This window comes from Strix aluco, unplaced genomic scaffold (genome assembly GCF_031877795.1).
Source record: "Strix aluco isolate bStrAlu1 unplaced genomic scaffold, bStrAlu1.hap1 HAP1_SCAFFOLD_128, whole genome shotgun sequence".
Classification (NCBI taxonomy): Eukaryota; Metazoa; Chordata; class Aves; order Strigiformes; family Strigidae; genus Strix; species Strix aluco.
The window spans coordinates 7,717-24,079 of NW_027436574.1; the positions used below are offsets into that span (position 1 = coordinate 7,717).

A 16,363-nucleotide genomic window follows, 5' to 3' on the forward strand; every position below is an offset into this window, starting at 1 on the left:
CCTCTCCGGCCGCGCGAGGCGCCACCACCGCTGAGCAGAATCTCCAAACCCAACGAAACCCCCCCAAAACCCCCCCAGGAGCCCCCCCGAGGGCCCCGCGCAGGGGTGGGGCTTGGCCGCGGCCCGGCCCCGCGGTGGCTGCGCAGGCCCAGGGACCGCAACGCGCCGCGGCCTCGTCCCGCTGCTCCGGCCCGGTGAGACCCGCGGGGGGGCGCGGAGGGGGACGGGCACGCGCGCACACACGCTCCATTTTAGGGGAAAAACGCGTGGATTTGGCCAATTCCCCCCAAATCGCCGCCGGGATTTGAGGAGGGGAGGGGAGGGGAGGGGGGGGGGGCACTTCATTTTCATGCAATTAAGGCCGGTTTTGGGTCCCCGTCGCATCCCCCAGCCGCAATTTAAAGCGCGGAGGGGGGCGGGGAAGGATTCCAGCCTTTTTTTTTTTTTTTTTTTTTGTAAATTTACGTTTTTCTCCCCAGAAAACAGAAAAACCAGGAGCCCTCCCCCCGCGGCCCCCTCCCCGCACCCACCGGCCTCCCTTGACCCCCCCCGGGGGTGAGTTTTTCCGTCTGCGCCCACCTGAAATTTGGGGTCCCCGAAATAGCCCAAAATCCTCAAAAATAGCCCCAAAAAAAATCCCCAAAATAGCCGCTGTGTTTTCCGAGAGGCTGGATCCTGCACTGGGATTTTCCAAGCAGGGTTTTCTCAGTGCGAGCAGCGATTTCTAAATTAAAATATTCTTAAAAAAATAATTAAAAATTTAAAAAAATATTAAAAATTAGTATATATATAAAAAAATGCGGATTTTAAGGAGTTGCTGCGGACGCTGGAGCGACCTGTGCCCTCATCCCACCCCCAACGTCCCCGCCCGGGAATTCCCGGCGCTCGCTCGGGTGGGGCTCGGCCGGGAGGAGCCACCCCCAAGAGTTGTTTTTCCTGGTTTTAAGCCTTTTTTTAAATTTTTTAAATTTTTTTAATATTTTTACCCTCATTCTCTCTCACCACGTATGTGGCGCAACCGGGGGGAACCGAGGCACGGGGAGGGGTTTGGCTACGGTTGAAGCTGCCGCGGTTGCCCGCCGGCGTTTTCCTCACCCTCCAGTTTTCCTCCTCGGATTTCCCATTTTGGGTGAAAATCGGCGTTTTCCTGGTGTTCCCCCTCGTCCCGCCGAGGGGTGAGAAATAAATCCCCTCATTGAACCCGTTTTTGGCTTCTTTTGCGATAATCGGGATGATCCGGGGTAAATCCTGCCCCTCGCGCGTCACCCCGCCCACCCGCAAAGGGCTTTCGGCATCGCGCCGGAATTTCCCAATTTCCTCAAAAAATCTGTAATTCTCAGCCCCAAAAGGTCGTCGTTCCCCTTTTTCCGCGCCCCGACGCGCCTCCGGGGGGGCAAAACCCCTTTCCCAGGCGCAAATTTTGAGGCGAGGAATTTCTCTGGGCGCTGAGAAAACTTCTCAAAAATTCGCAAAAAAATTCAAAATTTCTCAAAAATTTGGAAAAAATTGGAAAAATTCAGAAAAATTCGGAAAAATTTTCAAAAATTCTCAAAAATCCTTTTAAAATTCTTAAAAAGGCTCAAAAAGGCTCAAAAAGGGCCAAGAGGAGGAGGGGTGGAAGGAAGTGGCTTCGTTCTCCGCGGCGGTTGGTCACTCGCTTGATTTTCACGCGGAAAATGAATTTAAGTAGAAATAGCTGAAAATGGGCTAAAAGTAGGAAATTTTGGTGTAGCGAAGTCATAAAATGGTGAAAACGGGTGGAAAGGAACCGAAGTTTTGTGTAGCGGTGTTTAAATGGCTGAAAACGGGCAGAAAAAAAAAAAATATAAATTTTCAAGTTGCTGAAAATGGGCCAAAAAGAAACAAAATGTTTGTGTCCCAAAACTGAAATTGCTGTAAACGGGTAGAAAAATAAATTTTCACTAGTGAGGCATAAATTGCTGGAAAGGGGTGAAAACGAAATAAAATTTCTGTGTATTGAAGCTGAAATTGCTGAAAATGGGGGAAAAAGAAATTCTGCGCACCGAAGCCGAAATTGCTGAAAATTGGGGAAAAAGAAACAATTTCTGTGTAGTGGAGCCGAAATTGCTGAAAATGGGGGGAAAAAAATAGAATTTCTGTCCACTGGAGCCGAAATTGCTGAAAATGGGGGAAAAAGAAATAGAAATTCTGTGTAGTGGAACCGAAATTGCTGAAAATGGGGGAAGCAAAAAAAAAATAGAATTTTTGTGCACTGAAGCTGAAATTGCTGAAAATGGGGGAAAAAGAAGCAAAAATTTCACGTGGCGAAGCTGAAATGTCTTTAAACAGGCCAAAACCCGTAAAATTTTTCATGAACCGAAGCCTAAATTGCCAAAACCAGGTGGAAAATAAATAAAATTTTGTGTACCAAAGCCAGAATTGATGAAAATGGGACAAAAATAAATAAATTTTACTCCGGGGGGGGAGGGGATGAAAAAGCCAAATTGGGGGAAGGGGGGAGCGTCCCGGAGGTGGGCATCAGCGGAGACGTTAATTGGGTTGAAATCAGCCGATTTCGTAACGCCGCGACGCTAAAACGAGGCCCGGGTTGAGCCAAAACCCCTCGGATTTGCGCCAAAACGGCCGATTTCCCCCCGTTTGTCTCTTCCCCAACGAGTCTCATTTTTGCGATTTTTCTTCCTTTTTAACGAGTTTTTACCCACGGTACCAGCCCACGACGAGCTCGTTGGCGCTGGAAAATGCCGGGAAAAGGGATTTTAAGGCTTTTTTGGCTCAGAAAAACCCAAAAAACGCTATTCCCGCCGCTTTTGGGGCCCGCTGACCCTTTTTTGAGGTTTTTTGACTTATTTTTTCCCCCCCGAGCACAAAGGGAGCGGCGCAACCCGCGGCCCGGAACTTTCCCGGCGATCACACGCGGCCTTTGTCCCGGCCCAGCAGGACGCTGAGGAAGAGGAGGAGGAGGAAGAAAGGGGAAGAAATTGAGGTGAAAACCAGCGATTTCCGTTCAGCGCCGGCGGAAGATTTGAACCGAAGCTCCGGCGCGATCCGGGCGGAGAAACAAACCCCCGGCGCGACCCGTCGGCATCATCCCGACCCCCCAAAAAATTCAATATTCAAAAATTCAATATTCAAAAATTCAATATTCCCAACAGCCTTTTTTTTTTTTTTCCCTCCAAACCCCCAATTTTTTGTAATTTCAGGTTTTTTCGCTTCCCTCGGCGCCGCTCGCCCGGATTTCGCGCCGCCGCCGCCGCGTTTAATCCACCCGGGATTAACGAAGCTGAATTCCACCGCGTCAGGGTTTTTGGGGGTTTTTTTTGTTGTTTTTTGGGGGTTTTTTGTGCCCTCGGGAGCGTCTCCGGCTGTAGCGGCGCCGTCGACAGGCGGGGAGGGGAAAATGGTGGTTTTTGGCACCAAAAAAAGACATTTTAGGGAAAAAACAAACAAAAAAAAAAGCGAGCGGCGGAGACGGGATGAGACCGCGGCGCTCGGTTGTGGTTGCGGCGGTTTTTTGCTTTTTTCCTTTTTTTTTTCCAATTTGCTTTTTTCTTTTTTCCTCACTTCTTTCCTTTTTTCTTAACTTGCTTTTTCCCTTTAATAACTCACTTTTTTCCTTTTTTTTCTAAATCGCTCGTTTCCTTTTTTCTTTCTATAACTGGCTTTTCTCCTTTTTTTCTTTTTTCTTTTTTTTATAACTTGCTCTTTTCCCAACTTGCGTTTTTCCTTTTCTTAATAACTTGCTTTTTCCCTTTTTTTTATTTCCCAACATGCTTTTTTCCTTTTTCCCCAACTTGTATTTTTCCTTTTTTCCCTGATTTGCTTTTTTACTTTTTTTACTTTTTTCCTTTTTTATAACTTGCTTTTTTCCCCCAACGTGCTTTTTTCTTTTTTTTCCCCAACTTTTTTCCTTTTTTTTCCCCCACCTTGCTTTTTCCTTTTTTTCCCAATTTGTTTTTTTTCCTTTTTTTCCCAATTTGCTTTTTTACTTTTTTCCTTTTTTATAACTTGCTTTTTTCCTTTTTTCCATCAACTTGCTTTTTTCCCCAACTTTTTTTCCTTTTTTCCCCAACTTGCTTTTTTCCTTTTTTCCCCCAACTTGCTTTTTTCCTTTTTTTCCCCAACTTTTTTCCTTTTTTTCCCCAACTTGCTTTTTTCCTTTTTTTCCCAATTTGCTTTTTTACTTTTTTACTTTTTTCCTTTTTTATAACTTGCTTTTTTCCTTTTTTCCATCAACTTGCTTTTTTCCCCCAACGTGCTTTTTTCTTTTTTTTTCCCCAACTTTTTTCTTTTTTCCCCCCAACTTGCTTTTTTCCTTTTTTTCCCAATTTGTTTTTACTTTTTTTACTTTTTTCTTTTTATAACTTGCTTTTTTCCTTTTTTCCCCCAACTTGCATTTTTCCTTTTTTCCCCCAACCTGCTTTTTTCCTTTTTTCCCCCAACTTGCTTTTTTCTCCAACTTTTTTCCTTTTTTCCCCCAACTTGCTTTTTTCCTTTTTCCCCAACTTGCTTTTTCCTTTTTTTCCCAATTTGCTTTTTTACTTTTTTTACTTTTTTCACTTTTTTCCTTTTTTATAACTTGCTTTTTTCCTTTTTTCCATCAACTTGCTTTTTTCCCCAACTTTTTTCCTTTTTTCCCCCAACTTGCATTTTTCCTTTTTTCCCCCAACTTGCTTTCTTCCTTTTTTTTTTTTTTTACATTTTTTTCCCCAATAACTTTCTTTCCCCCTCCCCCCGCCAGCCCCAGCCGCCGTGTCCCCACCAAGGCCCCGCCGGGGGCAGGTTTCGCCCGACGCCTGACGCGGTCGCGGCGGCGCTGACACCCGGCGGGGACCGGCTGTTTCCCACCACCCGCCCGGGTTTGGGCTGGTTCTCAGTGACGGGAAAACCACAACCGGGGGAATCGCTCGTCAGTTCGGGGTCGGGGGTTGATTTGAGGCGCGGAGCTCAGCGGTGGGGCTTTGGGGGGTGGTTTTGGGGTGGTTTTGGGGTGGTTTCGGTGGTGGTTTCACCGTCGGCCGTCGCTCCCCGGGTGCGGCTGTACCGGGAACAGGGTGTGGTACCAACAGCGTAACACGGGCCCGAAGCTGTTCCCGGGGTTGTTTTAGCGCGGCCGGACAAACCCTAAATCGAATAAAACTCGGATTTGGGTTCGCGGGCGACGGCAAATCGGATTCGGTTTTCCAGAAACACGCAGCGAGGGGCTGTTTTTTCCCTGAAAATTAGTGATAAAGGGTAAATCTCCAGCCCTTTCCGCTTGCTGATTTTAAAAAATAACGCTCAGCTGCCCTGAAACGTGTTTCATCCCTTTTTCTGTCCCGCCAAGGCGTCTCCCAAGGCTGTGTGTGACGTTCTTAAGGCCAAAAATGCCCTTTTTTGCCTTATTCCTCCCTTTTTTGCCTTATTCCTCCCTTTTTTCTGTCCTGCCAAGGCGTCTCCCAAGGTCGTGCACAACATTCTTAAGGCCAAAAATGCCCTTTTTTACCTTACTCCTCCCTTTTTTCTGTCCCGCCGTTGCATCTCCCAAGATTGTGCACAACATTCTTAGGGCCAAAAATGCCTTTTTTTGCCTTATTCCTCCTGTTTTTGTCCCACCGAGGCATCTCCCAAGGCTGCGCGTGACATTCTTGAGGCCAAAAATGCCCTTTTTTGCCTTATTCCTCCTTTTTTTTCTGTCCCACCGACGTGTCTCCCCAGGCTGTGCGTGACGTTCTTTTGGCCAAAAATGCCCTTTTTTGCCTTATTCCTCCCTTTTTTCTGTCCCGCCGATGCATCTCCCAAGGTTGTGCACAACATTCTTAAGGCCAAAAATGCCCTTTTTTGCCTTATTCCTCCTGTTTTTGTCCCACCGAGGCATCTCCCAAGGTTGCACATGACATTCTTAAGGCGAAAAATGCCCTTTTTTGCCTTATTCCTCCCTTTTTTCTGTCCCGCCGATGCATCTCCCAAGGTCGTGTACAACATTCTTAAGGCCAAAAATGCCCTTTTTTACCTTATTCCTCCCTTTTTTCTGTCCCACCGACATGTCTCCCCAGGCTGTGCGTGACGTTCTTTTGGCCAAAAATGCCCTTTTTTGCCTTATTCCTCCCTTTTTTCTGTCCCGCCGATGCATCTCCCAAGGTCGTGTACAACATTCTTAAGGCCAAATATGCCCTTTTTTACCTTATTCCTCCTTTTTTTCTGTCCCACCGACATGTCTCCCCAGGCTGTGCGTGACGTTCTTTTGGCCAAAAATGCCCTTTTTTGCCTTATTCCTCCCTTTTTTCTGTCCCGCCGATGCATCTCCCAAGGTCGTGTACAACATTCTTAAGGCCAAAAATGCCCTTTTTTACCTTATTCCTCCCTTTTTTCTGTCCCACCGACGTGTCTCCCCAGGCTGTGCGTGACGTTCTTTTGGCCAAAAATGCCCTTTTTTGCCTTATTCCTCCCTTTTTTCTGTCCCGCTGAGGCATCTCCCAAGGTTGTGCACAACATTCTTGAGGCCAAAAATGCCCTTTTTTGCCTTATTCCTCCTGTTTTTGTCCCACCGAGGCATCTCCCAAGGTTGCACATGACATTCTTAAGGCGAAAAATGCCCTTTTTTGCCTTATTCCTCCCTTTTTTCTGTCCCACCAAGGCATCTCCCAAGGCTGCGCGTGACATTCTTGAGGCCAAAAATGCCCTTTTTTGCCTTATTCCTCCTTTTTTTCTGTCCCACCGACGTGTCTCCCCAGGCTGTGCGTGACATTCTTTTGGCCAAAAATGCCCTTTTTTGCCTTATTCCTCCCTTTTTTCTGTCCCGCCGATGCATCTCCCAAGGTCGTGTACAACATTCTTAAGGCCAAAAATGCCCTTTTTTACCTTATTCCTCCCTTTTTTCTGTCCCACCGACGTGTCTCCCCAGGCTGTGCGTGACGTTCTTTTGGCCAAAAATGCCCTTTTTTGCCTTATTCCTCCCTTTTTTCTGTCCCGCTGAGGCATCTCCCAAGGTTGTGCACAACATTCTTGAGGCCAAAAATGCCCTTTTTTGCCTTATTCCTCCCTTTTTTCTGTCCCACCGAGGCATCTCCCAAGGCTGCGCGTGACGTTCTTGAGGCCAAAAACGCCCTTTTTTGCCTTATTCCTCCCCGCAGCTGCAAACCCCCAAGCCCCGAGCTCGTACCGTGTCAGAGTTGAATGAATATGAGTAAAACGGGGGAAAAAAAAACCCAACTTCCTTCCCCGTCCTGCCCGATTTATCTTTTCTTTGAGCTGGGTGTTGGGTGGGGCTGGATGACGCGGGGCCGTGGCGAGAGGGAATTGAACAAAATCTCCTCTTTTGGGCTCAAAAAGCTGCTTCCCAGCGCTCGGCTCCCCCAGGGTTGATCCCGGCGGCGGTTCCGGGTCCTTCGCGAGGGCCGAGGGCAGCGGCGGCGGCTCCGGGACGTGGCGGCGTTCGGGGGCTCCTCCTGCGCGTCAGAACTTGCTTTTCCCTTTTTTTTTTTTTTTTTTTAAATAACTTGCTTTTTCCCCTTTCCTTTTTTCCTAACTTGCTTCTCCCCCTTTTTATAACTTGCTTTTTCCTTATTTTCTAACTTTTTTCCTTTTTTTATAACTTGCTCTTTTCCCAACTTGTGTTTTTCCTTTTTTTTTCCAAATTGCTTTTTTCCTTTTTTCTTTTTTTTCCAAATTGCTTTTTTCCTTTTTTCCAAATTGCCTTTTTCCTTTTTTACATTTTTTCCTTTTTTAATAACTTGCTCTTTTTTCCCCAACATGCTTTTTTCCTTTTTCCCCCCAAGTTGCTTTTTTCTTCCCCCCCCCAACTTGCTCTTTTTCCCCCCAACTTTCTTTTTTCCTTTTTTTTCTCAACTTGCTTTTCCTTTTATAACTTGCTTTTTTCCCCCAACTTGCTTTTTTCCTTTTTTTCCTTTTTTCCTTTTTTAATAACTTGCTTTTTTCCTTTTTTATGTTTCTTTTTTCCTTTTTCCCCCAAGTTGCTTTTTTCCTTTTTTTCCCCCCAAGTTGCTTTTTTTTCCTTTTTTCCCCCCAAGTTGCTTTTTTTCCTTTTTTCCTTTTCTCCCAACTTGTTTTTTTCCTTTTTTTACTTTTTTCTTTTTTAATAAGTTGCTTTTTTCCTTTTTATAATTTGCTTTTTTCCTTTTTCCCCCAACTTGCTTTTTTCGGTTTTTTCCCCCAACTTGCTTTTTTCCTTTTTTTCCCAAGTTGCTTTTTTTTCCAACTTCCTTTTTTCCTTTTTTCCCAACTTGCTTTTTTCCTTTTTTCACTTTTTTCCTTTTTTAATAACTTCCTTTTTTTCCTTTTTTATAAGTTTCTCTTTTCCTTTTTCCCCCAAGTTGCTTTTTTCCTTTTTTTTCCCCCCAAGTTGCTTTTTTCCTTTTTTTTCCCCCCAAGTTGCTTTTTTCCTTTTTTTTTTCCAAGTTGCTTTTTTTTCCAACTTCCTTTTTTTCCTAACTTTTTTCCTTTTTTCACTTTTTTCCTTTTTTAATAACTTCCTTTTTTCCTTTTTTCCATTTTTCCTTTTTTCCTAATTTGCTTTTTTCCTTTTTTTCCCCAACTTCCTTTTTTCCTTTTTTCCCTTTTTCCTTTTTTCACTTTTTTCCTTTTTTCCTTTTTTCCAATTTGCTTTTTTCCTTTTTTCCCCAACTTCCTTTTTTCCTTTTTTTCCTTTTTCCTTTTTTCACTTTTTTCCTTTTTTAATAACTTCTTTTTCCTTTTTTCCAATTTGCTTTTTTCCTTTTTTTCCCCAACTTCCTTTTTTCCTTTTTTCACTTTTTTCCTTTTTTAATAACTTCCTTTTTTCCTTTTTTCCAATTTGCTTTTTTCCTTTTTTTCCCCAACTTCTTTTTTTCCTTTTTTCACTTTTTTCCTTTTTTAATAACTTCCTTTTTTCCTAATTTGCTTTTTTCCTTTTTTTCCCCAACTTCCTTTTTTCCTTTTTTCCTAACTTTTTTCCTTTTTTCACTTTTTTCCTTTTTTAATAACTTCCTTTTTTCCTAATTTGCTTTTTTCCTTTTTTTCCCCAACTTGCTTTTTTCCTTTTTCCCCCCCAACTTTCTTTTTCCCTTTTTTTCATTTCCCAACTTCCTCTTCTCCTTTTTTTTTTTTTTAATTCTGCCCCAATAACCTCCTCTGCTTGCCCCCCCAGCCCGGCCGCCATGGCCACCAAGGTCCCCATCTACCTGAAGCGGGGCAGCCGCAAGGGCAAGAAGGCGAAGCTGCGCGACCTGCTCTCCTCCGACATGATCAGCCCCCCCCTGGGCGACTTCCGCCACACCATCCACATCGGCAGCGGCGGCCAGAGCGACATGTTCGGCGACGTCTCCTTCCTCCAGGGCAAGTTCCACCTCCTGCCCAGCTCCGACGGCCCCGCCGCCACGCCGCCGCCCTTCCACTTCTCCCGCACGGCCACCATCTCCGGCTGCGGGCCGCCGCCCCCCGAGACCTCCTCCCCCCTCCTCAAAAACGCCATTTCCTTGCCCGTCATCGGCGGCCCCCAGGCCCTGACGCTGCCCTCGGCGCAGGCGCCGCCCAAACCCCCGCGGTTGCACCTCGAGGACAAAACCCCGCCGAGGCGGGAAGGCGACGGCGAGGAAGAGGAGGAGGAGGAGGAGGAGGAGGAGGAGAACCGCGGCGCCGCGCTGCCGCACCCCCGCGCCTCACCTTTCGCCGCCTCGACGAACGGCTTCGCCGAGGAGAAGGGCGACGCCGAGCCGTCCTTCCTCTCCCACGCCGGCTCCCTCCTCTCCCTCCACGTGGATTTGGGACCCTCCATTTTGGAGGACGTGCTGCAAGTGATGGAGAAACACCAAGGAGAGGGCGTGGGGGGATCCATACCCGATTCCAGCAGGCAGGAAATCTTGACGTGAACGCTCCTCGAGCTTAAAGACGGTGAGAAACGGAGCCTTTGGGGTTTTTTCTGCTATGACAATCCACACAATTATGGATTTTTCGGGGGTTTTGTGGTGGTTTTTTTCTCTCAAATTTCAGCTCCGGTTCGACTCCGCGACGGCGATTGCGTCGTTTCCTCTCATGGAACGGGGACGTGAGTTCCCCTCGGCGCCGCTCCCCCGCCGGCTGTTCCCTCCGAATGGGGAGGGGGTGGGGGAAAAAAAAAAAAAAAAGAAGAAAAAACCCCCAAAACGAACGATCCTACGAAGCCAAGACGAAATCGCCGCTCGCCTGCACCAACGTCGGCGACGGATCGAACCGTAGGACCGAGGCAACCGGTAGAAAACGGGACGTGGCGCCGTTAGAAACGTTTGTGGCGCGGGACGGGATGAAACGGCGGCGCTTGAATTCCCAAATATCTCAGTCGGGAGGATTTTTGGGGGCTTTCGGGGTGGTTTTGGTTTGGTTTTTTTTGTTGTTTTTTGCTTGAAGAGGGGCTGCGGTTTGCACTCGCGGCGGGACGCGCGCTGGCTGCCGCCCACCCGCCTCAAGGTGATGTCAAATGTTCAGCCTTCGACTGAAATTTATTCTCGTCAAGGTGATGTCAAATGTTCAGCCTTGGACTGAAATTTATTTTTTTTTTTAAGATCCCACAAATCGGTAAATTAGAGGTGACGCAGCAACGGGCCTTGAGGTTGCGTCGCAGAGAAGCTAAAAAAAAAAAAACCCAACAAGCCTTTGGGGGTTTTAGCAACTCAATCCGCGGTTGGAGCTTGGGGTTGGAATTTAAAGGCGTAAATAAGATGCAAAAAAAAAAACCCGAGAAAAAGCCAAAAAAATAAAAATAAATAATGGGATGTGAAGGGTGAGCGACCGGCCGGGCGGATTCCTGCGCGTCTCCATCAATCGCGGATTGTTTGGCCGGACGGAGGAACGAGGGGGTGAAACGCTTTGGTGGGCAGAAAGGAATGCGAATCCCTTCTGCTTTTTAAAAAAGAATAAAATTGACAAAAAAAACCCCAAAAAAACCCAAAAAAAATTCCCTGGAAATGCCAATTCTGCCAACATCAGGGCGAAAGACCTTCGCGCGGGCTGCGAGGGTTTTGCTTCTTTCCTGAGGCCGTTGGGCTCGTTAACGGCCTCATTTCCTCTTAATTAGCAGCATCATTTTTAACCATTTCTGGTAAATTTTAGCCCAAAATGAGGCTGGGAGTCATCCCCCCCTGGTAAGGGATTAAGGCACCTCTTGAGCGCGCGGATTTTTCGCCGGTTTGCCGGGCCCGTGTATTTCTTCACCTCCTCGGTTGCTGTTTCTTCCAGGTATCGTTAATTAACGTTAATTAACGAGTCGTTAGACTAACGAGCTCCGTGTCGTGCCTCTTGCTTCACTCCTGCCCGTCCGCGTCCAGCGGGGCGCTCGCTCTGACCCGTGGTTTTTTTTTTAGCGACAACACCAAAACTTTGGGGTTAAACCGATTTTTCAAGCCTTCAGGCTGCAAAATAATTAAGGAAATTGGGTTAATTGACCTCGGGCCAGGCCGGCGCTGGGTTTAATTCCCATTTTTGTGGGTTCGACCTTTAACTGGTTAAAACTGGCGGCGCTTCCTCCGAATGCCGCCCAGCCACGTGGCGGGGGTTTAGTTTTATTTCTTTGAGGGTTTTTGGGCCCAGAACTCCTCCCGCGATGGGCGGGGCCGTGGGGGTTTGGATGGGGGATGGGGGATGGGGGATGGGGGATGGGGCTCGCTTTCCCCAGCCCCTCTTTTTTTTTTCTTTCTTTTACTTTCTTTTCCTTTTTTCCTTTTTTTCCTTTTCCCCCTTTTTCTTTTTTCCCTTTTTTCCTTTCTTTTCCTCTTTTCCTTTTTTCCTTTATTTTCATTTCTTTTCCTTTTTTCCCCTTTTTCCTTTCTTTTCCTTTCTTTTCCTTTTCCCCTTTTTTCTTTTCTTTTCCCTTTTCCTTTTTCCCCTTTTTCCTTTTTTCCTTTTTTCCCTTTTTCCCCTTTTTTCCTTTCTTTTCCTTCTTTTTTCCTTTTTTCCTGTCTTTTCCTCTTTTCCTTTATTTTCATTTCTTTCCCTCTTTTCCTTTTTCCTTTTTTTCCCTTTTTTCCTTTTTTCCTTTTTCTCCTTTTTTCCTTTCTTTTCCCTTATTTTCCTTTTTCCCCTTTTTCCCTTTTTTCTTTTTTCCTTTCTTTTCCTTTTTTCCTTTTTCCTCTTTTTCCCTTTTTTCTTTTTTCCTTTCTTTTCCTTTTTTCCTTTTTCCCTTTTTCTTTTTTCATTTCTTTTCCTCTTTTCCCTTTTTTCCTTTCTTTCCCTTTTTTCCTTTCTTTTCCTTCTTTCCTTTCATTTCTTTTCCTTTCTTTCCCTTTTTTCTTTTTTCCTTTCTTTTTTCTTTTTTCCTTTCTTTTCCTTTCTCCTTTTTCCCCTTTTTCCCTTTTTTCTTTTTTCCTTTCTTTTCCTTTTTTCCTTTTTCCTTTTTCTTTTTTCCTTTCTTTTCCCCTTTTCCTTTTTTCCCTTTTTTCTTTTTTCCTTTCTTTTTCCTTTTTTCCTTTTCTTCCTTTTCTTCCTTTTTTCTTTTTTTCTTTTTTTTACCTTTTTTCTCTTTTTTTCTTTTCTTTTCTTTTCTTCTTTTTTTTTTTTTTCCTGACACACCGCAGCTGCTGTTTGGCAAAAACAATTAGAAGAAAAAAAAAAGCCTGGAATTGGATCATTTTGGGTGGTTTTCAGTGCTTTGGGTTGGGTTTTTTTTCACAGCGCGACGCTTTTGTGCGGAGCGGGGTGCGTTGGGACAACACGCAGACACTTTTTTCATGGATTTCACCTCAATTAGTGAATTAAAGTGAGCTGAGAATGCAGATGTTTGAGTTTGCCCCCCACCTCTGCCTAATTATCAGCAGCAATTAACGAAGCAATCGCTGCCGGATCTGGGCACCACCCGGGGAGCAGCTTCCCCGCGTTTCGTAACAGCCCAAAATCCCCTTTTCTCCCCATTTTTGCTCCTTCCGCTCGTGACGGGCCAGGGGCCGGATTTTGGGGCGTTAAAGGCTTTAATTTGGCACCTCGCTGGCTCTTGGCGGCTCCCGCGCGGATCCGTCCCGCCCCGCTCATCCCCCTCCGCTCCCGTGCTGGAATCGCGGCGCTTTTAATTTGCCAGATTCTGGGGTTTTTTTACCCTGAAAAGGTGATGTTTTGTGTCTGCAACGCGCCTCCTCCCTCCCCTCTGCCCACCGCTGCCCCCTCTTACCCACCTCTCAGACTATATTTGATACCCCCTAAAATCATCCCAATCCTGTTTTTTCCCCCATTTTTCCCCGCATAATCTCCTTTTTAGCTGTAAACCCCCTCATTTCTTCAATTAATTATTAGCCACTAGCAATAAAATCCTTTTTTTTTTTTGAGGATTTGAGGATTTAAGATTCCCCTTACCCCCGGGGTTTTTGCACAGGATGGGGGTTTCCCTCACCCCCTCCCTCCGTTCAGCCCTTAATTAACCACTCCCCAAATTGCCCAATTTATGCCAAAAAAAAAAGCTGTTGCTAAACCCGGAGGTTTTTTTTTTTTTCTTAATAACTTCGCTCGAAGAAGCGTGAGTCACTCGGGCAGGAACGCTGCTCCCCGCGATGACTCAGCCAGCACGTGCTGAACAACTTCTTTCCCCCTCGCTTTTTTTTTTTTTTTTTTTTTGGGGAGGTTTAAGGCAGAATTAGTCAACGAGGGGGTTGGTTAATTTTGGGGCTCGCTGGTGAATTCAGGTTGGATGAAATGGGAAAAGAGCTCCAAAAATTGACATTTTTGTAAATTTGGATGTGAATTTGTAAAGAGGCTGGGGGGGGGAAGGGGGGGGTTGGTTTTGGGGCACCACCCGTTGTGACAGCACCACCCGTTGTGACAGCACCACCCGCTGAACAACAACACCCGTAGGGAAGCTCTGCGGAGGTGTGTGAGGTGGTGGGGAGGACCCTCGTTTACCCCAAGTTCACCTTCCCCCGGCCCTCGTTCACCCCAAGTTCACCCTCCCCCGGCCCTCGTTTACCCCAAGTTCACCCTCCCCCGGCCCTCGTTTACCCCAAGTTCACCCTCCCCCGGCCCTCGTTTACCCCAAGTTCACCCTCCCCCGGCCCTCGTTCACCCCAGTTTCACCCTCCCCCGGCCCTCGTTTACCCCAAGTTCACCCTCCCCCGGCCCTCGTTCACCCCAAGTTCACCCTCCCCCGGCCCTCGTTCACCCCAAGTTCACCCTCCCCCGGCCCTCGTTCACCCCAAGTTCACCTTCCCCCGACCCTCGTTCACCCCAGTTTCACCCTCCCCCGGCCCTCGTTCACCCCAGTTTCACCCTCCCCCGGCCCTCGTTCACCCCAAGTTCACCCTCCCCCGGCCCTCGTTTACCCCAAGTTCACCTTCCCCCGACCCTCGTTTACCCCAGTTTCACCCTCCCCCGACCCTCGTTTACCCCAAGTTCACCCTCCCCCGGCCCTCGTTTACCCCAAGTTCACCTTCCCCCGACCCTCGTTTACCCCAGTTTCACCCTCCCCCGACCCTCGTTTACCCCAAGTTCACCCTCCCCCGGCCCTCGTTTACCCCAAGTTCACCCTCCCCCGACCCTCGTTCACCCCAGTTTCACCCTCCCCCGACCCTCGTTTACCCCAAGTTCACCCTCCCCTGGCCCTCGTCCGGGGGTAAGATCCATCTCAATTCGAAACGCCAGCCTGGGGGGAAAAAAAAAAAATTAATAAAAAGGAAAAACTTTGTGGCTGTAGAAGGTTTTTTTGTTTAAAAAGTAGTGAAGGAGCTTGGAGGAAGATATTTCTGTGAACGCTTTTTTCCCCCTCTTTGGTCAAAATGTCACTTTTTACTCAAAAAGTTCTAATATACAGATTTTTTTTTGAGATTATTTTGGTTTTACCCAACCTGAACGATTCTGGGATTCTGTGAAAATTCACTTTTTACTCCAAAAATTCTAATTTTTTGGAGACTATTTTGTTCTTTCCCTGTTTCTGGTGCTCAGGGACATGGGTTAGTGCTGGGCTTGGCAGCGTTGGGTGAAGAGTTGGACTCGATCTTTGTAGAGTTGGGCTGAGGGTTGGACTTGATGATTCTGTGAAAGGTCTTCTCCAACCTGAACGATTCTCTGATTCTAAAATCACACAGAATCGTTCAGGTTGGAGAAGACCCTCAAGATCATCAAGTCCAACTCTTCACCCAACGCTGCCAAGCCCAGCACTAACCCATGTCCCTGAGCACCAGAAACAGGGAAAGAACAAAATAGTCTCCAAAAAATCTGGATATTAGAATTTTTGGAGTAGAAAGTGACGTTTCACGGAATCGTTCAGGTTGGAGAAGACCCTCAAGATCATCAAGTCCAACTTGTTCACCCAACGCTGCCAAGCCCAGCACTGAACCACGTCCCTAAGCGCCGGAAACAGGGAGAGAACAAAATAGTCTCCAAAAAATCTGGATATTAGAATTTTTGGAGTAAAAAGTGACATTTCAGAGAATCACATGGAATTGTTCAGGTTGGAGAAGACCCGATGATCCCAAGTCCAACCCTCAGCCCAGCTCTGCAAAGATCGAGTCCAACTTTTCACCCAACGCTGCCAAGCCCAGCACTAAACCATGTCCCTAAGTGCCAGAAACAGGGAAAGAACAAAATAGTCTCCAAAAAATGAGAATATTAGAATTTTTGGAGTAAAAAGTGAATTTTCACGGAATCGTTCAGGTTGGAGAAGACCCTCAAGATCATCGACCAAGGGAGCTCAGGAACCGCGGCGGCTCAGGCCTCCTGGAGGAGGGAGCAGCGCGCGAGTGGAGCCTCCGGACGTCGCCGTTCGGCCTCGATGGCCGTCAGCAACGGGCGGGTTTGAGCCCGGCCTGGCCCGGGCTGGCTTGGATCATCCTATACATCTCTATAGATCCCTGTACATCCCTATAGGTCCCTGTACATCCCTATGGATCCCTAGACATCCCTGTAGATCCCTATACATCCCTATGGATCTCTACACATCCCTACAGATCCCTATGGATCCCTCTATGTCCCTATAGATCCCTATATGTCCCTATACATCTCTATAGATCCCTATACATCCCTATATGTCGCTATACATCCCTATGTCCCTATACATCCTCATAGATCCCTATACATCCCTATAAATCCCTATACATATCTCACTATAGATCCCTATACATCCCTGTAGATCCCTACACATTCCTGTGGATCCCTACACGTCCCTATAGATTCCTATACATCTTTCCCTATAGATCCCTATACACCTCTATACGTCCCTGTAGATCCCCACAGATCGCTATACATCTCTCCCTATAGATCCCTATACATCCTTGTAGATCCCCACAGATCCCTATACACCTCTATATGTTCCCATAGATCCCTATACATCCCTATAGATGCCTATACACCTCTATATGTCCCTGCAGATCCCTATACACCTCTATACATCCCTGTAGGTCCCTACAGATGCCTATACACCTCTATACGTCCCTATAGATCCCTATGGATCCCTATACAT

At 46.7% G+C, this 16,363-nt stretch overlaps 1 protein-coding gene across 5 annotated transcripts; it reads left to right on the top strand.

Moving 5' to 3' along the window:
• Positions 1-10,715, top strand: CDC42EP2 (CDC42 effector protein 2). 5 transcript variants are annotated; one of them, XM_074813951.1, is made up of 3 exons: positions 150-194; positions 2,845-2,965; positions 9,104-10,715. In XM_074813951.1, exon 3 carries the CDS (start codon positions 9,114-9,116, stop codon positions 9,822-9,824), a length of 711 nt encoding a protein of 236 aa, XP_074670052.1. In that variant the 5' UTR covers positions 150-194; positions 2,845-2,965; positions 9,104-9,113; the 3' UTR covers positions 9,825-10,715. The 5 variants fall into 5 exon arrangements, with proteins under 5 accessions (XP_074670051.1, XP_074670052.1, XP_074670053.1 ...); XM_074813952.1 differs by having other exon boundaries at positions 151-194; positions 2,852-2,965; XM_074813948.1 differs by lacking the exons at positions 150-194; positions 2,845-2,965 and adding an exon at positions 4,709-4,899 and having other exon boundaries at positions 9,104-9,846; positions 9,946-10,715.
• Positions 10,716-16,363: the final 5,648 nt, after the last annotated feature.